At 40.4% G+C, this 27,556-nt stretch overlaps 1 protein-coding gene across 1 annotated transcript; it reads right to left on the reverse strand.

The window, feature by feature from the left end:
• Nucleotides 1–726: 726 nt before the first annotated feature.
• Nucleotides 727–24,520, reverse strand: sv2ba (synaptic vesicle glycoprotein 2Ba). Its single transcript, XM_033631488.2, has 13 exons — nt 24,403–24,520; nt 18,827–19,537; nt 11,716–11,896; nt 9,198–9,349; nt 8,562–8,695; nt 7,186–7,275; nt 5,892–6,005; nt 5,667–5,755; nt 5,202–5,366; nt 4,989–5,122; nt 4,488–4,688; nt 4,238–4,397; nt 727–2,154 (listed from the first exon to the last, which is right to left on the reverse strand). Exons 2-13 carry the CDS (start codon nt 19,302–19,304, stop codon nt 1,971–1,973), a joined length of 2,082 nt encoding a protein of 693 aa, XP_033487379.2. The 5' UTR covers nt 19,305–19,537; nt 24,403–24,520; the 3' UTR covers nt 727–1,970.
• Between the last annotated feature and the right edge of the window lie 3,036 nt (nt 24,521–27,556).

Consider the following 27,556-nt stretch of genomic DNA (forward strand, 5'->3'; position numbering starts at 1 on the left):
CCTCCACAGTATGAACAGTGGTAACATGAGCGTCAAAACCAGCCACAGCTCAGTGCTGAGCAGAGCTGCTATTGACTAATCAATGGACTGCAGTGTTTACAGCTCCACCTTTTAGTACCAGATCTGTGTGCTAGGGAACCCAACAGAGGGGGTACCAAAAATGGGGAAGGTATGGAACGGTTCCATTAGTACCATCCACAACTTTTCACAGTGGAAATAGACACAGGTATAAATCAGCTCCAGCTTAATCTGCACTGGTGGAAATAAAACGTCGGAGTGAACGCACTGATTTTAGTTCCTTTTCCAGAGATGCAATGACATGCCACCCCAGAATACTGCTTGTTTTGTGCAAGCAGCAGTGAAACATTGACTGATTAAGTCAGGGATATATAAAAAGAAGTAACCACTGTCACATTTCACTGGCCTCCATGCTGCTTTCTGCTGTTTATGAACCTGTTTTCTAGCCTGTCCGTGACATCAACCATGACAGTCCACCAAAAAGAAAAAAAAGGCACACTCACCTGCAGCAGAGTCATGTACACGTCTCTAATCTCCCAGCAAAGGGAAAGGAGTCTGTCACCTATTTTTAACAGGTTTCCCTGTGTTTAAAAAACCTGTGTACATGCGCTAATGTTGGTGGAAAAGGGTTATAACACTCATACAAGTGCATGACTTGTTTTAGAATTCATTACACATTCAGGATCAATTATTATTCAGGACACTGGATCATAAGCCTTCAGCTTTATTCAAGTCATGATGGAGCTACTATTTTACAACTAATATACACAGGTCTACAGTATGTACAACAACACATATAGTATTGGTAGTCAGACTATTGTGTAAATTCACAGACGTGGATAACAACCGCGCACACACACGCACACACACAGTCAATCATGCCAAAAAAAGTAACATGCTCCTTAGAAATCTTGACACACATCGTCAGAAATGCAGCAGGTTCTGTAAAACTGTTCTTCATCAGAACATTAAAATGAGAGCATCATATCAAAACATCTAATCTCACAGTTTTGTATCATTCTCCTTTTTAGAAAAAAAAGGACGAGAAAGTAAATCAATAAACAAACAAAGAAACAATTCCTTACACGTTGTCATGGCAAAATGTGACAGATAAGACTCTACATTATCACCACCTACAGAACACAGCTCTACAGTTAAGTACAGACAGGACGTCTCAGTCGAAGACAAAAGGGCAAACAGGAGGAGAATCCAGTCGGCTGTTTGGGTTGGATTTGGATCAGCTGGGAGAAATGATAAAAAAACAAATACCTCCTACATTTAATAAAATGGTCAATCCAGGTTTATGTCTAGAGAGATCGAACCAAGCATCAACATGTGAACTAAAGATGAGACTATACACCATGGGACAGAGTAGAATGAATAAAGTCTGGGCGAATAAAATAACAACACCAGCAGTAATATTGCTGCTGAGCCTCCGCATGAATACAACAGGATTCAAATCTAGCTCAAGTTATTATGATTACAAGTCCTCCCTCTTTCCTTTTATTCCAACAGGGAATGAAATCAAAGCACAACATGGTAACATGAACTACATCACCTTTCAAGTACAGACATATTTTCATCTTATATTAATCTTTCTTTTACACAAATCTCAAACAAAACAAATGCTGCTAAATTGTGTGTGTGTATGTGTGTTAGAAGAGGAGGGGTAGTAAATGATAAAAGGGAAATTAACAAACAATAGTTTTATATGATGTGACAGAAACGCTGGGCAGCCTGAGGAGCTTACAGAGGGAATAAAAGCAACCACAGGTTCACGTAGGCAACCAGACAGGTTTTCAACACTTTTAATTAGAACTCATAAACACAGCTAGCGCAGCACGGCCTCTCTTCTTTGTCTTTCCAGTAAAGTTTAAGATGAATCACTCCCAAAAAGCTTTCCCCAGAGCTATACCGCGGCTGAGGCCTGGAGGCTGCAGGAGTTTGGCTTTTCAAGATAGGATTTTCTCCCGGGTTTCGGGCAGCTTGAGAGCTACCAGACCTCCACAGACAAGGGCGGCGAAGGCCAGGAAGATAGGGATAATCTTAGTGATGCCGATGAAGGCTGCAAAGATGAAGGATGCAAGGATGGCAGCAAACTTACAGATCCCATTCAGGATACCGAACGCTGTCCCTCTGCAGAATCACAAAGACAGAGATTACATGACTGACTGATGAATTGAATATGTTTTGACAGTGTATCTCTTTTTGTTGCTGAGAGTAAATTGCTCTGTGACTCATGAATAAAAAAGATTATACAAGAAAGAATGAAGTTATCATATCAGATGACTCATTGCCTTTGTCCGGTTGATTGAGATTTTCTTCTCTTTCTTTTCTTTGCTGGGAGACAGAATTGGTCTCTACTTTTGGTGCAAGAAATTAGAGTTGGACCATACTTTTTAAGGCATTTAGCTTTTAAAAGAGGTGTTAAATAGACGGTTCATAAATCTCATCCCCCTTAGTTACTGTTTCTATTCTTGTCATGCAGTTTACAGTGATAAAATAAGAAGATTTTTAACAATCTAAACTGTCATTTCTGAAACAATTGGTCTTTGATTTCATATGAAAGTGGACAGGCTTATAACAACCATTGATTTCACTGGAGAAAATGCTGTCGCATATGTAGTTAGCAGGCTAGCTAGTTAACACCCATAACCCTGTTTGCTTACAGTAGAAAAACAAACTGATGAATTTAACAAATGTTACATTCATCCCTGTAATGTGTCACTGGAGGACAGAGCTACTAATGTTAGCTTCCACTATGATATAGCAGCGTCTTGAGTTTGACACAGTGGATGTTTCAGTCCTAATGCAACCCCACAGAATAACGTGGTTAGCAAGCAACATCCTGTTTGGCTTTGAAAGTAACAATACATTAGTACTGTAGGTTGGAAGGTAGTTAGCTGGGCATGCTCACACTGGCAACTTATATTAGAACAGATGAAGACACCATTAAATACATTCCTTATCCATTTTCTCTTGTGTATTTGGTTTGGAAAGGTAAAAAAGACATCACTACTACTTAAATACCACTTGTCTCTCTTAAGCTGAGCATACGCTGAACGATTAGTGCCCCTTTTAGAAATGTTGTTATTCAGTTCCAACTCTTACTGTACAAATACATTGTCTGTCATATAAAGTCAAAGCCCGAGATTTTTGTGCTCACACTGTATGGTCCAATCATCAAGCAGCAACCTGAGTGCTCACCATGAATGTATAAAGAGAACTGGATACAGGGTTGGAGGCAGAGTCCCATTCATTCCAATTCCTGGGTATTAAATTGCATGGATCTTCAGCACCGTTGGGCCCACAGAGCATTTGCACAAGGGACTTCAGGGCTAACTGTAATTTGGATAAAATGATTCATTCTTGCGGCTCTTCTAGGGTTTCACATCAGTTGTGACACTCCAAGAAATTTATCCATTGAATGGAAAAAGGCTTACTGGACCCGAGGACATTATATGAGTGGCCCAAAGTTTTAGTTCCGCAGTTTAGCCAGGATGTCAAATTGGCTTCAAAGTCTTGGGCACTTCCTGGGGTCCTGGTGCTCACACTCTACATGCAAAATGAAAGATAAAACAGCCCGTTGGCCCCTACGGACCATTCTGGCTATTGACAATTGTCAATAAAGATTCATTTGAAAGCTGTGAGGCAGGTAGAAGTTTGTTTCTAGTGTAGGTTTGTAACATTACACCAGTACGGTTCATAACAATGCATTATCACCAGCGTTTCTCTCTTTCATATCAGTTGTGTTTGGAGGAAGAGGAAACATCCGATAAGGTCGTATGCTATTGCCACAGCTTGACCAACCTGGCTTTTATATTTTCCATCCACATGATGCATGTTGTTGCCATTCCACTTTCAGGTGCTTTATTTGCCACTTTGTGCAGGCGCAGTGAGAAAAATACCATAATGTCAAGATCAGTCCTCGCTCCCCGCTTGCAAACGATGCCCATTGAAGGTGAAATTTGGCCGAACTCTTAAATAAGTCATGCGGCTCAAAAACTGGTTCAGAAATGCATGCCCAGCTTTACTACAGCCCCATGCAAAACACTTAGCCAGGACAAATTCAAAGCCTGAGAGAACTGCCATGCTTAGCTACGGTTGTTAAGCTATGATTGGACATAAACTGTTTGGATGAGGGGTTTAGCGAACAGTTAATTGGAACAATGAAGTAAGATGCATGTGGTATTACCAGTGTAACAGAGTTGGACTGTACCTTTTAGAGGAGGGGTATAGTTCCACAGAAATGACCTCCAGTCCGTTCCAGGCTGCCACGCTGGCGCCATAGAAGAGACACTGCCAACATATAACAGCTCCTTGACTGAAGCTTAGCAGTAACAGGAAAGTGCAGGCAGACGATGCCAACATAGAACCACCTAGGAAGACAATTAGATGATGATGCACTGAAACAGATCTGGCAAAACTACACAGAAATTCCACCTATTTACACTCTCTGCTGATCTCACCTATTATTCGGATTCTTCCTATCTTGTCCATGAACAATGCTGAGATGATGTTGCCAGGCAACACAGCCAAACTGCCCAGGAAGCTGACCATGTAGATAACGATGTCGTTCTCCTCCTGGAAGTTCAGATGGCAGCCTTTTTTCGGATGGAGGAAGGTGGTGTTCTCCATTCGACAGTCTTTGAACTTTTCATGCCAGAGGTCTGGAGAGGACAGAGAAGGATGCAGTGCTAACAGCTTTTGTTTTATATTTTATAGTGTAAACAGAAGTTTTCTCCTCTTAATACTGCAGGATAAACATATTGCAAAGTGTTAATGCTTTGACTAAGATGACTGTTTAAGGGCAGCGGTAATGATTGAATATATATCTTATAGCACTAATTAGTTGAGTTTATTGAGCCCTAGACTTTAAGGAGCGGGGAGCATAAAAGTGCTGTAAAAAATGACATTTATTTATATATTATATATTCTATTTATAATTCATTGCTAATTTGGCATAATACCTGTGTTATAGAAGACGGTGTTTTTGATGGTGCAGTTCTCAAAGAAGGTGTTGGTTGACCTGACATCCTCAAAGTAGCAGTTTTCAAACAGAGAATCCTCAAACTTTACAGACTTAATCTCAATGTTGGCAAACCTAAATGAAAAAAATATATATATTAATAATATCTAGGCAGTAGTATGAACAGTTTGTGAGCTGTGACGAGGAAACTTACTTGTCATGAATGTACTCTCCTTCGCGGTGGATCTGGTTGACCAGAGAGAAGTTAAAGTGGAAACGTTCGACCCGTTCCCGGTGGAACACTCTGACCTTGGACTCGTATTCCTCATACTGCATGTATTTGATCATGTCAGGGAACCACACTCCCAACCCGTGGTAGCTGATACACACAGAAATATAGAAACCTGAGCATTAGAAAAGACAATGATCTGCATAGCTAGAAATGATCACAGGGGAAGGTGAATATATATAGTGATTTGGGCCTTTAATATTAGCAGTGACATTCTATTTGTCTTCAGATAGCTCTGCCTGGGTGAAGTTTATGAATATCCACTTTCAAAATATTCCAAAAATGCATGATTTGAATTCCAACCAGTAGGGATGTATATGTGTATTCTATTGGGATGTTTTCGCTTTAAATCTCAGCGTGGGTGTACAGACTAAATAAAGTTGTTGCTACCTGAATGCCAAGCAGAACCAGACAATAACCAGGAAGAGGCCTTGCAGTCTGAGCTCTGGGGCTGACAGTGACATGATGTTAGCCATCACCTGGAAGAGAGACAGACAGACAGCTGAGATATAAAGTCTGCAGGAAAACAGGGGTGAAAACATAGCCAATTCAGCAGTTACTTTTTCATTCTACATTCTATTCTACTTTAGTGTAGTGTAGAAATGATCTGCGGACCTGTTGCAGCATGGTCACGTGTCTGACGGTCCAGCGCTGAAAGGCAGTTCCAGTGTCGCTCTGGATCTCTATGAACTCATCTTCTTGAGTTTGTGGTGTCTTAATGTTGGTCACCTTCACAACGAGGGCAAAGTTAGATTTAACAAAAACCTAGAAAACTCTCTCTAGGAAAGAGAAGCTATGTACCAGTGACGTAAGATAGTTACGATGGGCCCCTGTGCAGTATATTATGAGGGACCCCAGTGCCAGGTTTTGCGCCTAGACTAGCTACCATTTATCATCTTGTCTTATTGCATAATCAAAAAGAGACTTGACACTGGACGACATCACCGTACGTTATACCCAGCAATCATCTGCATTACATTTGCACTGATAATTAAAGATATGACGTTCATTATAAACAAGTTGTGGAGCTTATTACTGTTTAGTCTTTTGTATAACATTTCATACCAGATAGTGTATACTGTATTAATAATGTTATCTTGTTTTTTTCCCTTTATTTTTCTTAAATACATAACACCTGTTATAGTTTTTCGCTTAGCTAAGGCCTTTTTCACAGGAGACACATAGCAGGAAATTCACAGGTGTTAAGAGGCTCTGTTGTATTCAAGTATCCTAGTGAGCGCGCAGTGTGACAGTGAGCCAGCATAAAAAATATCAGGAACCCGACACTGAAGCAGCTTAATTGAATTAAGCCATCATTAGTTCTATTATTTACACCTGTGCTCATCTGGTATAATGAGTACCTTCTGTTCCATACTATGCACACAAATTATAATGTATGTAAAATGTGCAAGTTTTGACATTTATAAATTCATCTACAGGTCTGTTTTCACTAAAAGCACTGAAAGATTTTGAAAGATTTTACTGCCAATTTAAAATGTGAAAAATTCTCAGATACCAGCCATTTACTACATACACTGCTGCAGACTATTTGACTTGCCCCAGTAAGAAAAGCAAAGTGAAACCGATGATATTAATGATCATCGATGATATGTCTTCTGGCGTGTCGAGTTTGGGCCGATGCTGGGCCTGGTCATTGTGGCAGCCTGGGTATATACATGTGCTTTTGCTGTCAGGACATGTCAAAATGACTGCTGCAGAAAAAAGCCCATTGTGCATGCTGGCTCACTGTCATGACTACATTGCAATCATTCATGTTATTTGTGGCATTTAAGGATCATATGTAACAACCTCTGGTCACATTTATTTTGTCAATGAGCTGCTGAATCAGCTAATGCTGAGTGACTGGGCAACACAGCAGTGAGCAGTGTCTTTGTCAATAAAGGCTTACAGTAAAGACTCTCTCTGGTTCCCCCTTAGCCTTCCAGTTGGTGTCGTGAACTTGTCGCAGGACCATCCATGCCTCATCGTGTCGGGCACTCTGAAAAAAGACACACAAACTTATCCATGCATATCTACATAACTAATTTCAAGAGCATTCTGTGAAACCTCTCGGGCTTTATGGCATTTGTATTTTCCATAAACACTGTCTCCACATGCAGTTGAGTAACAGCGTTCCCAGGATGTCTGCCTCTTATCAGATGGGGGGTATGTGTGATAATTTGGGGGTGTGTGATATGAACATGTTGGAGCAGCCCTGCTGTAACATACAAATACAATACCACATGTGGTTAGAGGTCTGACAATGTCCTGGAGGAGAAACAGGGGTGGGTGGTGTTTTGGTGGCGCCTTAGCAGCCTTTCGCTACCTTTGCACAGCAGTGGGATGTTGCTGTGGTGGTTAACAATGACTCAACATTTTTAACCAATCACAGCTTGATGCTTAATACTGTACACTGACGTAATGAGTGTTGGGATAGAATACATCACAATGTTTATGTTAATCAAAACCATTAAATTAAGGGTAAGTTCAGTATTTATCAACCTGGACCCTTTTTCTCCAGGTTTTTATGTCCAAGAGTCTAATGGGAACAACAGTTTTTGAAACTGGTCTAGTATTGGTCCAGTATTGTGCTTGTTTTTGTCACTGACAGACTCAGATTATTCAATTTATTGAAGTGTCTCACAACATTATGGACAGGATCCCTACAGAGAGAGACCTTTTTTAAGAGTAAAATCCTTCTTGTTTAGCCAAAAAAAAAGCCCTGAAACTGCCATCGCCAACTACACCAGAGTCCATTTAAATTTACAGTAATTATAGCGTACATCGTGCCAGGATATTTTCACATCCAACCAGGTAAATTAAGAGTTTATTTTTTAAAAAAAAAACAGGGTTGGTGATGACTGGAAAGTGGTAAGTTGAGCCAAGACAGTTTTTGTGAGTTTTCTTTTGTTTCTGTCTACTTTGAATAAAGGGTGTTTCACTGTGACAAAATTACTGTTTATTCAAATGGAGTCTGGTTGGTTTGGTGGTAGTGATTTCTAGGCTGTCTCTGGTTCATTTAAAAGGTTCTTCCTCTATAACAAAAGGGTGAATCTCTGTAATGAGGTTGTCAGACACTCAACAACAAGCACTCTTAGTGAACGTAAATTGATAGCGCACAAATGCCCCAAGTGGTTACCCGACCGGCCCAGGTTGAAAAATAAAGAAGTTACCCTTTAACCCTTGTCCAGCACATTTGTGATTTTATGTTTTGCAGTTGAAATAGACAATAAAACCACATTTTTTTAAGTGTGCGTGTTTTAATCTGGCATCATTGGATCTGACCTCCAGGAGGAAACGAGGGCTCTCCGGCATGAAGATGACTCCAACAAGTGCAGCCAGCGCAGGGAAGAGACAAACCAGAATGAATAATCTCCAACTGTGAATCTGGAACTCTGTGCCGATGGCGAAGCCCCAGCCTGAAAAACCATCCAATGAAGAGCAAGTTAATATTTCAGAACCTTTCTTTCTGGCATATTTTACAGTAACGTCCAAATCACTTTAAAACTGTGGTGCAACAAAACACAACTTTATTGTCATCTTTTGCATATAGAGAAGTTATTCTATGCAGGATTGTATCTACTTTTGCGTCAGTCATTTTCATTTGAAAAATTTGCATTGATTGTTTTCAAATTATTTTCCAATTCCAGATACTGGCAATATATTTTTACTTATTCTAATGTGAATTATTCATATTTGACTGCTGGGGGAAGCACAAAAATGAATTTAGTCTCATCCTATCATCACACAGACTGAGAAGAGAAACGTTCCTCATGTAAAACAACTAAATACTCCTCCAGTCACTTAAAATAGTCTCTCTGCCTTCTGAGTTGACGTACAGTAAGTCTGAATGTTTGCATGCCTTCATGTGAGTCTGCTACATGTGTGTGTTATGTGAGTCAGCGCATGTGTGTGTGTTACCATAGTGAGGGATGATTCCCCAGGCAGTGAAGGAGGCGTACAGGCCTCCCAGCATCCAGAACATGCAGAGCCAGCTCAGATGTTCTCCACGTTTGTCCATCTGCAGGAACTCGGTGAAGTAAGTGTACACTATTGGGATGGAGCCGCCAATTCTGGGGGAGGAATCATAAGACATCTCAGAAAATAAATCTCCTGTTTTTTCTCACTACACATTTTATTCTGTCCATCGTTCTCAGAGGATTTAGGGTATCATTTGCTGTAATATCTGGCATTTGACACATTCAACCTTTGTTTAATGTTAGTCATGTAGAATTGTGAGCTCAGTATTCTGAAGATTTTACTGGTAATAGGATTTTTTTTTAGAGGGGTACTTCACACAAATTGCACAAAAACATATGCTGTCACTGACGCCTATGCAGATCCTTGTGGTTTTATTTGTCCAGATTTTGAGACATCTGTCTTTGCCTCGGGCTCATGCATGAGAAGTGCATGGAATTCATTTTTTAGTGCTCAAACATTAAATATTACATTTAATAGACGCAACAGCAATATGTCATTAGACACAATGTCCTTGTGTGTTGCTGTTTTCGGTAGAATTACTTTGAAGTGAAGAAAACTTTCACAGCCATCTTCTAAAAATTTGGGTAAACTCACTCTAAATGTTTTCTGCTTTATTAAAAATGTACACACACAGCTTTATTGTCAAGGTTAACACACCTTTACCTTTTGAATGTAACCACCCATCACTGAAAGAGCAATCAAAACCTACAAGTTAAAGGGTAGCATCAGTATTTTTCAACCTTGGCCATATTTTCCCATGTTTTTGAGTCAAGGTGACTAATAAGGATCGCAGTTTTCAAATTGGTCCAGTATTTAGCGAGAGGGCTGCAGCCAGCAGCTGCAAAACAGGCTGCAATGTAACCACTTGGGGCATTTGTGCACTGTCAATTTATGTCGACCGTTGGGCTGTTTATGGTTAAAAAAGAGATCTTACTCTTTTAACAGAAAGGTCAACCTCTGCAGGGATCATTTCCGGAAGTTGTTAGAAACTAATGATAACAATCTGAGCCTGTCAGAGGCAAAAACAAGCACTTTAAGCGGACATAAATTGATGGTGCATAATTGAGTCATTACATTGTAGCCTGTTTTGCTGATGCTGTCTGCAGCAGTCTGGCTCAATACTGGACCATTTTCAAAAATCGTTTTCCCATTAGTCACTGAGACCAAAAAACATGGGACAACAGGGACCAGGTAGAAAAATACTGAAGTTAAATACCCAGATTCTGGAGGATCAGTTTTCAGTACTTGGATTGTTTCTGGTGGTCAGTTTGTCCAAAGGGCTCTCAGCTTTCTGTGATACTAGGACTGACCGACAGAAAAAGAAGTTGAAGATATGATTAAAATTGGCAGAAAATTGACTTAGAAATCGTTCATATCGTAAGATCGAATGTTTATTAATGTTTTATGGCTGAAGCCTGATGCAGTTTCAGCTCTGCTTTTGGTCAGGGACAAGGGCATACTCAGATTTGGTGTCTCCTTTTAGAGTGATAGATTTGATATCGTATGTATGAGATATCATTGGAGCAGCTATTGAACCAAAATTATGAGAGAAAAAAAATCTTTTTTATATGATTTTAGTGACATTTCCTAATTTGAAATTAGTTTAAACTGTGGAAAAAATGTCCAGTTATATACAGTAGAGAGATCACATTGCATGAAAAGCAGCAAATCTCAAAGCAGGACCTCCACAGTATATTTAACATCAAGATGTTCATTGACATTTCAGAACGTTTCTCTGGAGTCTGCCGGCTCCTTGTGTTTTGTGAAGACAGCAAAATGGCCACAGTTCTTCAGCAGATGTGAGCATTAATGACTAACACGGGGCTCATTATCACAGTGAATCAGCAACAGCTGAACGTTTTATTTTGGTGACCTTGTATTCTCTGGCTTAGCAAAAAGCTCAAACATCAATAAAGCAGGTCTGGGTACACTCAGGCTGCAATCATTATCAAAAGAAATGTGTCTTTGAAAGCTGCAAAATCAATCTGTGCACGGCACAAGGTGCTGGCGACAGCAGGAAGTCAGCAATAAAACTCAAATTAAAAACAAGCAAAGAGCATTGTTCACTTGTTTTTATTGGTATAATAAAGGACTGCTCTAATGAAGTAAATAAACAGAAATCTCTGTGCGCAGCGTACAATTTAAATGTATTATATTGATGAGGAAAATAAACTAACAATTGAGTCAACTGGTGTTCTTAAATTACGTCCTCTCTCTTCCTCAGGCTTTTCCTAAAGGTCCACAGTTTGTTTTACTCATCTCACTTAAATGTCAGGTGTCTTTTTTTGGAACAAATATTGTCAAATACATATTTAGGGATGTGCTTTCCTCCCAAAATCCTGCTCGTTTCCACTAAAAGCATCAATTATGGAGAAGGTCAGTCATTATAAAAAGCCAATCTTTTGTTCAAGCAAACCCTGCAAATGTAAATGTGAACACAAATGTAAATGTGTCTCACCCAAAGCCGGAGCAAAACCTGAAGAAGAGGAAGAAGCCGTAGCCCTGGGCGAAGCAGGAGAGGAAGGAGAAGACCAGGTCGATTGTCAGGACGTAGATCAGACACTTCCTCCTCCCCATCTTATCGCACAGACCCCCCCACACCAACGCCCCCACCATCATGGCCACATACACCAGCAGACCTGCAGATACACACAAACACAAACCTTATTCAAAGGCATTTGACCTTTAACACGTATAGGTCAGATAACATGTTTTACTCCCAGTATGCACACTTCACCTCATCAAAACACAAAGTCTCTACAGCAACATGTATTTTCACACATAAACATACACATAAACATCATTGGAGGGAATAATATCTGTTATTAAAGGCCAGGAGTCCTGATGTCCACAAGGGGGCTCCCTTTACCCTTGTATGAACACAAAGGAATAGAGAAATCATTACTCTTTTCGCAGTAGTTCAGTGTGCTGCAGTCTTACATGCTGAAAAACACGACCTAATATTCATAATGATGTAGAGAGAAAATACAGTGACAATAGCATTCCCAGAAAGCTGGATGAATAAAAAAGGTCATAATGATTTTAAGGCATCTAAGAGTGCAATCATTTCTAAATATTCATCCTCCATAAAATATGACATTTTATTTTTATTCTGATTATATGCTTTATCAATGCAAAATTCATGTTCTCGCATTTTATCTGCAGATTCCCACTCTGAGTCACAGCGACCTGGAGTCTATCCCAGCATGCACTACGCAGGTGGTCCACTCTGCCATTTCTTCTTCTTCTTTTTTTTTTTTTTGTAAAGCAACAGCTCTTAACAGTGACCAACTGTGCTGCCCATTACTGCACCACAGAGATAACAATGATTATGTGCTTCCTTTTTATCTCTTTAGGGAGAGTAAATATGCTCTCCCCTGCCGCCGGTGTCAGGACTCGAACCTCCAGCCTCAGCCATCCTCTTCACCGTGTTATTCAAACCTTTAGACCCATACCTCCTGCCTGCTCTGTGTTTTTACTACACACAGCCCTAATTACAGTGGGACTAAGCAGCTTAACGGCACGTGGAGCAATAGTGTGCACCTTCCCTGTGGATTACTAGACTATCCAAATGCTCCGGCGCTCCACACGCCAAGCTGCACATCTCTAACTCATTCAACAAGAGACCGCTAAGGGCAACAGGAGACAAAGAGTCAAGGCTAACATGTCACCTAATATCTTGGCCAAGTTTTTGCTTAAGGCAATGTGTATGCCTTAGTGACGTACATGGACAGTTTGACAGGATGGCCTTGTGATTAGACAGCCTGTCCTTCAGGTGGAGGCCCAGGATCAACCCCTGCAGCAACAAGCTTCTATGTGACTGTTAAAGTGTCCTTGAGCACAGTGGAGACACTGAATCCCTGGAGGGGAAATAAAAAGAATTTTCCTTTTTCTTTCAGTATTAAAAGTGAAAGCACTGTAAATGTGTTTGGCACATCTACATGAAGAGACAATGAATTTACTCAGATAAAAAAAAAAACTGCAGACAATTGCAGAGTGTGCACTCTATACATACAATATGTAGCCTACTCTTTAAATGCCAACGCTGTGCACATCATTAAAATGGATGTGAGGCTTTTCAGTATAGATTACTGTCACTTGTTTCAGTTTTTCATTCCAGGTATAAGAAATAACGCACATTAATGATGTTGCAGCATTAGCTATTCTGAAACAAGAGGGCAACATTTCAGAGAATGTACCATGTGAGTTTTATGAATACTGAACGGTGGACATCCATCAGTGTTTTTTTTCCCCCTCCACAATGGCTTGATAACAGTGAAAAGCCTTTAAGTAATTATCTACTACATTTTCCTATGATGTCAGTTCTGCTGCTTCTGAGATTGACTCAAATAGTATTGATTGAAAATGAAAGTTGCAACTGGTGGCTCGGAGCCTGTTGGAACCAGCTGTTCAGACTTTATAGCATAAGTGCTTCGTAAGTGGAAATTATACAGCATCACTAAATTAAAACAGGTAGCACTGCACCAGCATTCCTTACACAAAGAGTAGTTATTACTGTTCATATAGCTACAGCTAGGTGTGGCTGTTGCCTACAAAACTAACGTTAGCTTGCTTTTACCTGACTTGTGTAAATTTAAAGGGACAGTTCACACCAAAATCAAAAATACATATTTTTTGTCTTACCTGTAATGCTATTTATCAATGCAGATTGTTTTGTGTGAGATGCTGAGTGTTGAAAATATTGCCCATAGAGATGTCTGCCCTCTCTTGAATATAATGGAACTAAATGGCACTCAGCTTGTGGTGCTCAAAGTGCCAAAAATACATTTGGAAAATTTAACAGCAATGTGTCTTTCCAGAAATCATGACTCCTATAGTCAAGATAATTCATAGACCTTACTGTGAGCAGTTTCATGTACAGTAGAAACTATTGTCTTTCTATCGAACCACACCCGCCAACCATATCACCCAACAGAAGTAAGCATCTAGCTCACCTAGCACCACTGAGCTAGCTAATGTAACAGCATTAGCGTTTACATCTCCGCCTGTCTCAAGCATGAGCCCCTCATTCCTAGATGCAACACTTGACCACAGGTTAGTTAAGGATGTTAAATTCATAAGTTACATAGAACTTACTGAAAAGCCAAGAAAATCCCAAGTTAATGTTAACCTGTAACAAAGAAATTTAGTTAGCTAACAGTTAGCTTGCTAGCACTGGCTGCAGCAAGCTAGCTTTTCCTCTGGTTTATTGAAACATATGTGTATGTGTGTCTCAAATCACATACTGCCTTTAGTACACTTCCATGTAGTATACTATGTGCACTATGTACTCACTGCTGTAGTGCACAAATTTCGACAGGGTAGCGTTGTCTCAAACCAAACACGGCTGTTGTGCACTCACCGGAAATGACGGCCGCAAATTAGCTAGTTAGCAAACTAGCATTAGCATTCGTGTTATCGTTTGTGGTACCAAATCATTACAGACTCCTAAATTAACCCAATAAACATACTGCTGGCTTATACCCGACAACAGTATAGTGGTGCTCAGTGCAAAAAACACATGTATTTGTACAACACAGCAACGCTTACGGTCGCACAGTCCTCGGCCGCCATTTCCAGTTTGAAAAGTGGTCCCTCCCCTTCAGCTACGTAGCCAAGATGGCGACCATTGAGGGCGAGAAGTGTCCATAGTTCCACACTCAACTTCTTGACCGTTTTGAGTGCACCATCCAGGTACTCATAGTGCACTGCATTTTCCATACTTCTCAGTGTGAACGCACTTATGTACTCAGAATATTAAGTGTACGTACAGAAGAAAGCTATTTGAAACACAGTTATAGATACCAAGTGAAACAGCTTCACCTGCCTGTTGCCTGTTCACATCAGGGAACAGGCAGCTTCACCTGCCTGTTCCCTGATGTGATTTTATATATTTAAGATTTCATATGACATCTCCAGCAATTGGGCGATGTCATTTGTCTACTTTGATGGAGACAGACTGACTCATCAAACGCTATGTCTTGAACTTTTTCTATGTAATCACTGATAGGCAATGACATAATTGCTTAAAAGCAATACAGTATTCTAATTTTATGCTACCAAATTGGCAAAGACCTCGGATCTTGAATTTACCACCTGTCAGATTAGAGGAGCTGCTTTCACCCAAAGACAAGGTACCTGCATGTGCAGCTCTCATCCAGAAGTCTCCTGGTATACACATAGGCCCCTTGTGATGTATTTTACAAATAATTCAACAGTAACAGCAGTTTGTTTGGAGCAAGTAGAAGGAGGTGGGTAATTTGCCTGCTTCGTTGGACAAAGAAATAAACCTTGAAAAAAGTCAAAGTGGATCAAAAGGAAAAAGACACCACAAAGCATTGTCTGACTGACTTGGTTTGTCAATTAATGCTAAGCACCAAATACATTCTTGATTGTCCCTTTAATAGCAGCAGGGAAACATCATAAAACCAACTCATAATTTATGCATGAGCTCTTTAATTGCAAGTCCAGTTCTATTCCAGAAATGCATTAGCTGAATTGCAAGTTTAGCAACTTCCTTGAGATAACTGGTTAAATTGCTGCAACCACATCAAACCTGAAATTTAAAACCTGCCAGAACGTTCTCTCCTTTGTCCTCAGCATTGTGTCCTACCCTCAGCCTCTTGTATTTTCACTCTATAGATTAAACAATAAAACCACCGTTCAGGGTAAGTGCGCCAACCATCCTCCTCCTTTTAACAAAAGGTTTGGGAGTCTATCTGCTATCCAAGACTAGGGTTAAGATTAAACACATTTCTGCTCTGGTGATTCTGGTGAACAGAGCATGAGCATGAATCAAAAAGGATCATTCTGCAGATCTACTTCATATTCTCAGCCAATGATCAGTGCTCCCCTCCCGCTCTGCACAGACACTGTGATTTCATTTTCGCCAGGCCTTCCTCCTGCTACCACAGCCTGTCAGAGGCCTGAAGCGTATCTGACAGCTCTGCACCGGGCGCTGCAGGCCGCCAGGCTCTCTGACTGCTGCAACATGCTCCATATTAGCCTGGGAACACACACTGAATACAATCACCACCGGGTTCCTCATAAATCTCTTGCAATGCCTCATCCCAGGAGCCTGTTGTTAAGATGAAATGAGCGATGTGCAATCTGCCACATCGCCTGGCTACACATGAGGCCTGGGAAATAAGGTGAGGGGCTTTAATTTGCAGTTTGGTTGTCTGCACAGAAAGTGAGGAACAAAGCCTTTCAAGGTACATTTCCCAGTAAGATGGGTCTATGCTGCATACAAATTTCAGTATCATTGTTTGGTATGTACATTGTTGTGGTACAATATTTGGGAACAAGTGAATCTAGCAGGCAACTGAAATAAATGAAACACCATCTTTGATACATAGTATATTTAACATTCAAAGTACATTGAAAGCAGAGCTTAATTCTGTGTCTGGTATTTAACATAATTACAAAATTAACATGTTGTGCGATGTCCCTCAAGTCAACTTCCAGACGCTTGTGGTACCAATGCCAAGGCTCACTATCTGATGACTCAATCTGGAGGCTCACAATGGACCCATACTCTACTAGGACGCATAATGTTGGTTATGTTCTTAATTTTTGCATTTGCTTAAAAAGAGCCAAGTTTTTTTTCCCATAATTTTTCCCAGCGGCTGAAGGATATTTCTGTCTGACGCAGTCTTCTGTCATCAAGAGCCAAACATATGCAGGATTTTATTTCAGCCAGGAACAACAGTAGATCATTTCACTGATGGGTTCCTCCCCTCTGGGTAGAGATTGGAAACTCTTCGACAGATATAATTAACTAGTCTTGTAGGTTACCAACAGACTGAATATCTGTTTTGGTGAAACTTATTAAATCAGTTTTTAGGCATTCTAGCTGCATGGCTCAAGGGGTGGCAATGTCTGTCGGTCAGTCGGTTCACCATTTTGCTGCGGAACCGTTTACAGACATTTATGGTACAAAGAGGATAAATTCTGTCAACTTTGGTGATCCCTTGACGTTTCCTGTAACACCATCTTTATGATGAAATTTGTGGCCTTTGGATGAAATACCTTGGCAAGTATTAAATGAATGACCAAGAACTTTGAGACAGACATTCATGTTCTCCCTAGGATCTATTGAACAAACTCTGATGGTCCTCTGACTTTTCTACTTGTGCCATCATGGGGTCAAGATTTTAATTTGTCCAATACTTTGGTTTATGATGAAATACCCGAAATGACATTCCCATCACCTACTTTGTGTTTGGTTTTATTTATTAAAACACCAGCATGTTAGCACTGTCATTGTGTGCAAGGCTGCTCTCATGCACTGTTGGTACATTTTCCTATAAAAAGTAATGCACCAAAATTTGTACATATTGTAATCATGAGCTAGTTATTTGTGCAAAATCCGTGTATTTTGCACATGCCAATACAGTGACAAGAGTAAAGACGGAGGAAAAACAGGATATTCCTCTGGACTTTCCCCCCCAGAGACTGGTGTCCGAAACCTTGTGAACTTTGAGTGAACTTAAGTAAACTTGAGGTGAGTGCTCACCACGTTTCTTTTTCCTAAACTTAGCCTATGTAACTTTACATTAATTACGTAACTTTACATTAAGGATGTGATATTATACGTGGGGCGCCGATTCATAGGATATCATACAAACTGTAATGTGTGTATTTTCGTAGGACATCATACGAACCATTACATGAGGATATGTTGTGTGAGCATGTTACCAAGTTAACATTAGCATTTAGCTTAAAACATTGCTATGCCTAAGTACATTCCATGGATGTATTAAGAGACCTGGACACAGTGCTGGATTAAACCCCACCAGTGTAATAAGTCATTCGTGGGGGATTTTGATGCTCAAAAATATCCTCTGATTTACAGACATCTCTTTCTCCATGTAAGTCAGTGGCAAAAATGGGGGCTGCAGGGCATCATGTGAGGATGTAATTATACTTTTTGCCTCTCTGACATTGGCTTCAAAGCGGGGTGCATTTATGGGGGGCCTGGTACAGCCACACAGAGCTGCTAACATGACTACAGACTCATGTTAAAAGGGACAGTTTGCCCCAAAATTTAAACATTAATATCTTTAACTCTTATCTGTGGTACTATTTATTACACTTCCTGATGCACAGTGATTCAGTTGGCGGGTGTGTTTAGGAAGAAAAAAAAACAAGATCTGTGCATTATCTTGAGTCACCGTATCATGATTTCTGGAAAGAGACATTGCTGTTAGGTTTTTGGAATGTTTTTTGGGTTGTTGTTTTTTTGCAGTTTGGGCACAATGGGTGGTCCATCCTTCAGTTTTGAGAGAAGGCACATATCTCTATGGCTGATATCTCCAACACTCGGCAACACACATCCAAACAGTGTAGACTGATAAACAGCACTACAGTTAGGAGTTAGGAGTAAAGATATGTATTTTGATTTTGGGGTAAACTTTTCAGTTAACAGTTTTTTAATAACCACAGAAAGAACATCTTTTTCTTCTCAATGCTGCAAAATCCTATTTCATTTTGGATTTGTGTAAGTTTTCATCAAATACAGTGAAAACCCCAGACTTTTCACCCTCCCTCCCTTAACTGTTACTTACCCAGTAAGCCTTTGTCAGAGTTGGATATGCACATGTCTTTCTCAGCACTAGGCAGGACGAAGCCCACCACAAAGCCATCCACTCCATCAGCCATTAGCGCCAGACCCAGCACGATGAAGAGCGTCCACTGGAAGCGTCCATGACCGCAGTCCTCCATAATGGTCTCGTACTGCTCTGGCAAGCTATCCTCCTCCTCTTCCTGCTGGGCAGCCTGACGGGCTTTCCTCCTGGCCTCCAACCGAGCTGCTCGCCGTGCCTCCTTGATTTCGTCAGGGTGGGGGATGCCTTGGTACTCCCCCTCATACATCTGCTCATCATCGTCTGCGCCCTCTGTAGCATCACTACGAGCATCCTCGTCCTGGGGAGGGTAGTCTGTCTGGTAAGGGTAGCCATCTTGACCTCCTCCATCCTGGGTATAGGTGTATTCTCCACCTTCTGTCATCTGCTGGTTCACGTTGTTTTGATAGGGGTCATCCATGGTTCCTGCTGGGTGTAAGCAGAGCAGGACTGACTTTGCCTTGTAGCCGTCGTATTCTGAGAAAGCTCAAGTTGTCAGCTACAATGGCATAATCCTCCCTAGGAGCTGTGAGTTGCTCTCAGTGTTGCTGCAGGTATTCTGTGGGATTTTGTCTTGGTCTCAAATTTAAGGCCTCAATGGTTGCGTTGAAAGACTATTACCTTCCTTGATTTGCACAGTGCTGCATGCTGAACCTAAAACACAGTGAACACCACACATCACAAATGATCAGTCAGCAGAACAGCAAAGAAGAATGCACTTGTAGAGCATAGACATTTGAGACAGTCTCAAAGTGCTTCACAACATTCACATTGTGGAAACAGTTGCCTACATACAACATGTCATGTAACTGTAAAGGAGCAAGACATTGCTTTTTTGTCTTTTTATTTTAGCCCTACAATTGAATAACAAAAAAATTTCAATTAATTTTATGTCATTTATTTCTACTTATGACTTTAAATCATACATAAATGCAGGTTATTATTCTGGACAGAAATTAAATGTGTCATGAGGCAGGAAAAAGCAGTTCAGGACTCCCTCCCTTGTAGGCTGCTTGTCCTGCCACACAACCAGATAATCTCATTGTCTCTCCGCTGAGATGCTGTGACGCCATTTTGATCCATCACACAGCACTGCTGCAACGATGACACATTCAGATCTGTCTTGATTTTTATAGTGACAAGAGGCCGGCGGCACCAATAGGAGGACAATAACACAAATTATATTGCATTTCAGGAGGGTTACTGGCTGTCACATGCTTTACTGACATCATTTAATGACACATGCACAGTGAAGTTGTGCGCATATTCTTCCAAATCAAGCAATTGTTAGCCTGAAGCTGGATCCTCTGTAATTTACAGATAACAAAAGATGTCGTGTTGTGGAAGCGTTTTGTGACAGACAACTAAGCAACACAGCTGAATGCCAAATACAGCACACAATTCATGAGAAATGAGTCACACTGTGAAACTGTAAAATAGCACAAACCTTGATTTAATCTTTTATGCGCTCAATCTAGTCCAACTTTGCCCTGTACTGTGCTTTTTAATTTCAAACTTCTCCTGCAACAACAAATACTGTCCTCAGTGCCTTGCCCAGGGGCATCTGGGGAGTACTACCCTTAAAGTTAGCCATGTAAATTTAGAATAAATTTAGCTAATAAATTAGCTTCAAACTGGAAATGGCGGCCGAGGACTGTGCGACTGTGAACGTCACTGCATTGTACAAATACATGTGTTTTTTGCACTGAGCACCGCTATACTGTTGTTGGGTATAAGCCAGCAGTATGTTTATTGGCTTAATTGAGCAGTCTGTAATGATTTGGTACCGCGAACGATAACACGAATGCTAATGCTAGTTTGCTAACTAGCTAATTTGCAGCTGTCATTTCCAGGTGAGTGCACAATGGCCGTGTTTGGTTTGAGACAACACTAGCCTATCGAAATTCACGCACTACGCCAATAAGTACATAGTGCACATAGTATACTACATGGAAGTGTACTAACGGAAGTATGTGATTTGAGACACACTGTCAGTTACACAACAATATCCATCTAAAAGGTTGCTAATGTTAGCTAACATTAGCCTCCATAAGCTAATGGTCGTACCAGACCAAGAACCAAGTGGCTAAGGCTGTTAGCAAGAACACCCCAAAGGGTGCATTTTATAGCTTAAAAATTTAAGTTTTAATCTGAAAGAAAAAAAGTGTTATAGCTTAATTCTTAATTCTTCTTAATTCAGAAGTTGCGTTGTCTTGCTTTGAGAGAAGATATTTCCCTTATATTTGACTACGGATTACGACTATTTGAAAGCACTTCCTCTTTATTATGGAAGATTAAAAAGGATCTGATACTGCCTGAAATGGCTGCTTTATGGAACCAAAAAAGAAGAGTGAGCTGCTTTCTAGAGCAGTGGTGTAGTGATAGTTGATAACGTGGATGTACTACTAGGTAGACTGCTTGGTTACAGAGAAGGAAGTGGGTATACTCTCCTGTATATTCCAATGGCTTTTTGAGAAAGTTTGATATATCCCATATATCTGCATATACCCTCCACTGCACCACTTCTCCCAAGCAAGCTAAAAGTAAAGCTTTTCATCTTGCACATTTTGAAACAAATGAAATATTTATATGAAGAAAATAAATCAGACGTGCATATTCCTTACAGTAAAACAAAAGGCGGCAAGGCAAAATCTTCTTAGTAAAAAGCCACAGGGGATGGAGGAAATGTAGTTCTAATTTTGGGAAGTGCTGGCACTAATACCGCAATATCACTTGTGTGGTGTGATTTTTTTATCTTAATTTTATTTGTAACATTTTGCAATTTTATTTGAAACTATTTTCAGGGGGAAATGACCTCACTTAGTTCAACATCAGAATATCCAGAATATCTCTAAAATTACTAAGATCTTTTTACATGTTAAAATTTTGCCTGTCAAGCATTCAGGTTATGTAACAAGGTTAAAACATTCTCTTTGTCTATAGCACAGTTATTTTCACAGTTTAAAGTATTTTGTGCCATTTGATGTTTTATTTTTTTCCAGAATCAGGCTGTTTTTGGGGTGTCCCTTATTCCCAATGGGTATTACTCATTACGTGTGTATTAGGCTACTTGCTTGATCCACAAACAATTGTAGTCTCATTGTCTGACAACTGGATGGTTAGTTTGGTTTGGGTTGGTCTGTCCTGGTTTGGAGCCAGGATGACGAACACTGTAATTTAATCCAGATTAAGACTGCAGATTTTTTTCATTTTGCCCCTGTTACCTCACATTATTGTTTCATCACGCAAGTCACAGAGGTGGCTGACAGTGGATTAGGACGCCTGGATTGACGCACTGAAATGTATTTGCTGCTCTTGGATATGTAGTTTTGAAATCCCAAAGTCAGTGTTGAAACGTATGCATTGATCAGGTTCGTTGCCAGGAGTAATGAGTGGAACCCATATGATGTGATCACGATTGTCTGAGTATGCTGTAGTTTTTTTTTTCCTTTTCATTTGTTGTTTCCTTCAGTAACCTGAATAATACATGAACAACTCAGGAGAGAAAGTGAGAGGGTGGATGCTCAGTCTGGTTGAGGGAAGCGGTGTTGCTTTCATCATCCTGCTGCAGCGCCTTTACTCACACAGCTGGTGCTTACATAACAGTTGGGCTGCCTGCACTCACTCTTTTCCCCTCTGTCTCCATCCCTCTCACTTCTCTCCAAACTCATTGATCAGTTTTTGTGTTTATGAATGTATCAACCTGACCACCCTTACCCTCAACACACATTAATTCAGATGTCAAGTCAGCATTTATGCCTGCGCAGAGTTTGAATAGGTCATGATCTGCCTTCCTCTGATAGTGTCGCCTGTGTTGAAAAGTCAAAGAGCTCCTTTGAATCATGAAAATCAATGTGAGTCTGAGGTTTAACAGGAAGCAGATAGGTCACTGGGTAATTTACAGTGGGTATCTCAATTTCACAAGTGACCTTTAACCATTCTGATCATTGACTGACTGAGACTGAGATTGATCATGAGATTGACCGAGCTGAACCCTGTCGTCTTTGCTCCTTAAGTTTCTGTAGCTTGTTCTTGTGAAGTAACATATTAATGCAACGCTAACAGCATTTGGAAGAATAGCTGGATAAACACGCTGCAGACACAACAGGAGAGCTGCTCTGGGGCAGCTTTAGCCTCATTTTCATTCATCCAGTCACCTGGAATTCACTTATAACCACAGTCCTCTGCTGCCGGTCACAGACCAGATCCCACTGCCTTGCTCTGACTTTCCATTGGTAATTACTGAGAGTTGTGTTTATTTATTCATTTTCTTCACCCATATATGCACTTCCAGGGACAGGAATGTAAGCTGTAATTATCTTTGGAAAGTATAGAAATGTATAAAATGATAAAAATCACAGCTTTTTGCAGAACATTTCATTAATTATCTGCCACGGTCAGGGTTATAATTAATTCTTTAACCACAGACGTGTCAAATGTCATGTATTTGTTTTTAATAACCTTGATCCTTTTTCTGCATGACATGTTTTAACAATCAGCCCTTCAGGGTGACTCCATCATATCTGTACGCTTTGTACTAGTTATTTCATTCACTCAGTCTGCTTTCATTGTGCTTTTAATCTAGGCAAAACTTGGAACTGAATCAAGGGAGTTGATTAAAAGAAAAAGGCCTCAGTGCAAGTATAATGCAGGTATTTGATCTGAACCTGACAGCTGATTTGCTTATACATATGTGCATGAGAAATAATGCACCTCAACACTTTCTTGGGGAATTAAAACATGCTTTTTATGCTTGACAATTACCAAAACTGCATACGGTGTCATCAGCATAACTGTATAACCTGATTGCCACTGAGGCCAGATATATTACAAAAACACATACTGGTAAAATTAAGCATGTATCAGACTGGATCTACTACATGTATTGTGTCTGTTGGTGTTTAGCTTAGCTGTCAAAGCCATGAATTCATTTTAATCTCAGCTCCTCTGTGACCTAAAGATGTCAAAGGACAATCCTCCGTGATTTCTGGGGACTACCTGTCCACTAACCTGTCGAAGACATTTATTAGCAACATGTTTCTGAGTCAAATACTGTCACTAGGTCAGTTACAGCGCAAGAGGTGCCATCGTGGGCCTTGTCAAATATGGAAGACATTGAAACTGGTTTGAGTGTATCCTCTTTCCCTCACATCTCTGTGCATTAGATTTAAGCAAAAGCTGAGGAATTTGACAAATGGTACAATGTGTAGCCAAATTTCTAAGGATATTTTTAAAGTACTAGGGTGACTTTGGGCTGATAGAATTAAATTTTTTCATGGACTGGAACCAGTCTATTTAGATGTTTCGATTCTGTTATAAGCACAGTAATGTTGATGGCTGGAAAAAAAACCTGCTGCTACATTTTGATGTTGCAAAGGATAAAACTTGAAAAACAAATGATGGCACCATGGGTATCTTTTCAGTCTAAATTACTTCTCACTTCCTCATCAAATTCTCAAAACAAAAAATTAAAGAGCACAACGCAGCAAACATTTAAGAAAAAAAAACTGATGTCTTACCAGAGTTGGCATTCCCTTAATACAAAAATAACTTGTGAACAAAATAAACATAAAAAAACTGCTAAAGTCCAAGTAGCATGTTCTAATGTCCAAAGCCTACATGTCAGTTTATCCTAAGGCCGTGCTGCAGTCGAGGCTAAGGGATTAGAATCCAACCTCACGATCCCCCGCCACCACCCCTCCCACGCCAGGGCTCATCCCTACAGGAAACTCCCCGGAACTAACCCCCCCTTCTCTGGGACCCAATGGTACAGTCCTTCAAGTGTAACGAGCAACAGGCTCTACTGATAGTGACTGCAAACTGTGGATGCACTCTACTGGCTTTTTAGTGATACTCTTGATCTCTAAAAACGCTCCTCTACAGAAAGGTCAGATGTCATTGTCAGCTGGCAGAGCAGCAGTGCTGGAGCTGGTAGATATACTGTATTCCTTGAGACTTGAGTCTGGGCCTTCAGTAGTCTGTGATCATTGTCAAGAGAGCCCCAAGAGTGTGTGCAATTTAGATTTCATTCACTACACCAGGTGTAGTGTGTCATCACAGTAGTGGACTGTGACAGCATATTTAGATAATGGTTGTCTAAAGTTACACCAGCCAGGATGGACACTTCTGGCCTATAAGTAGATTGCACATCCCTGCAATAACTGTATGTCCTTTCATCGGCCCTGTTTACACCTGGTATTAACATATGTCTTGGGCGATGGCATCACAAGTGGACACTGCAAAGTATAGGCGTGATGCACCCAATGGATCCTCAGTCCGTTCGCTAAGACCACGTTCAGAGGTGGTCTGGGCCTCATATTGGGCCATACTGTTTTAGCAAAGCGGAGGTACAGACTCATTTGCTGGACAATGGCAGTATTTTAAAGTGTTTAACAAAAAGAAGAAGCCACAACAACAGGTAAATGGATTCTTGTGGATGAAGTATGCACGAAACATGCTGTCTGACTTCTATTTGGGCTGAAGAACATTCTCCTTCAAGGGAGGTTCACTTCTTTGTCTTCTTCATCTTCTATCTATTGTCTGATATGTTTCTTCTTCTTCTCCTTCTTCTTCTTCTTCTTCTTCTTCTTCTTCTTCTTGTCTTTTAATTCCCGGCACACTAGGCACAGGAAGTGCATCACTACCTCCCACTGGTTAAAAACAACTTTCGATCTTCACAAATGGAAATCGTATTGTGTTTATCTGCATATAGAGTGGGGAAGTGAGATCCAATCCCAAGTGTTCACTAGATACACATGCAGAGACACTTTCTAAGACCAGGTGTGAAATGACAGACAGACTGAAATTGCTTCACTTGTAACTGCATCAGCCAAGACGCATGTTAACACCAGGTGTAAACAGGTCCATCAGATCACTGCAGCTGCTCATCCATCCTGACTCACTCCGGATAAGCGCATCAGCAGAAATGGCTAAAATATTCCTCCTCCCTTGCAGCAGGAAGGAAGGCCTGGTGGTTCATTTTGCTGGGCGTGGTTGAGTGCAGAGGTGATAATGGATGTGTCTGAGTGGCACTGACTGCTGGAGATGGATAATCATAGCTCTCCTGCACCACATATCATTCCTGTGGTTTACATACAGAAAATATACAGATTGAAGAGGACTGCCACAGAGAGAAAAGCAGTTACAGTTGGTGGACTGATGCCAGGCTCTTCCCAAATGATAGTATATTATATAACATCATAAGCTTTTAATATATGGATATATTGCTTATGCCTCAAGAGGCCTTCAGTGCTTGCTGTCTGCAGTCTTACTCTGCCAAAACATCTTTATGTAGTTTGTTTTACTGGGAGTGTTTACACTGTCCTCCCATAATGTGAAAGTGAAAAGCTTGATGCATCCAAATGTGCATCAAGACACTAAATCTCCAGAATGTCTGCTGTGTGGTGGACATCACATTTAACCAAGTACATACTTACTTAGTAAGTAAATATATCATTATTTCCATAGATTACTGAATTATTTTGAGTATTAGTTGATTATTGTTTTTTGTCAATAAAAGTCAAAAATTGTGAGGAATGCCTGTCACAAGTTCCTTAAGCCCAAGGTGCCATCTTCAAATAGCTTGTTATATTTGATGAACAGTCAAAAATTTGCAGATATTCAGTTTTCTATTACATAAGAAAAAAAAGCTGAAAGTCCTCACCAGTGACAAGCTGGTACAATAAATTGTTTTGCACTTTTGTTAGAAAAAAACATTTTCTATAGCATTAATATCCTGCTCATATGAATACATTAGGTTATACCATATATGACGTGTTTCAATAAAGTTGACAGGGGTGATTCTGCTGATGCATACTTTTGATACCTAAGTAAGTTTTGTTGCTTATTCTTTAGTACTTTACTGTAACTGTTGTTTCTACTTTACTTAAAAGTGCTGTCTGTAACTCTGGATAAAGACAGTCAATTACTGAGTCTCATTCCCTGTCCTCAGGCACAACATTTAGCTCCAAATACACAAAACCAGCCTGAAAATGAAGGAAATCTGCAACAACTGCATTAGAGTCAATGGAGCCCAGCTGTGTTGTTGTCGGACCCTGGTCTGAGCAGGCCCGATGCTGCGTTATGATTGGCCAGTCTGTGTCCGGGGGCAGTACTTAGTGAAGGGTCAATTTTTAAGGAAGAGATTTACACAATTAATTTAACACTAGTGGTAGACATTGTCATATTCTGCTGCACAATGCAGTAACCCGAATGTACACATTTGTAGCATGGAAATGGGCAGTGGCAATTCTAACTCCTTACATTTTGCATCCTCTGCAGCAGTGCCTCACAACGTTTTTGGCTTGTGACCCTTTAAAATTAGGAGATGTCTACATGTGACCCCTCTGCACTTGTTGCATTAGTCTTGCAGCTGTGATCAAAGAGGGTTTTTTTCCCCCTGTATTATACAAATCCTTTGGGATTTGAGTCTTGACCCCCAGATTGCAAACAGTCACTCTACAGATCCACCTGCCCAGAATGTGAGACAGTAAGACATGAATATTAATTGTTATGTAAGTCAGTATGCAGCAGTAGGCTATATATCATTAGATCCAGCTAAGTCCTACTTACAGCTGTTCCCTTTATACTTCCATAACTTTTTATTGATACATGTTCAAGTTTCACTATCAATAATTTCCAATACAATGTATTCTGTGTAGGAGATTCTACAGT

The sequence above is a fragment of the Epinephelus lanceolatus genome, chromosome 2 (genome assembly GCF_041903045.1).
Source record: "Epinephelus lanceolatus isolate andai-2023 chromosome 2, ASM4190304v1, whole genome shotgun sequence".
NCBI classification, from domain to species: Eukaryota; Metazoa; Chordata; class Actinopteri; order Perciformes; family Serranidae; genus Epinephelus; species Epinephelus lanceolatus.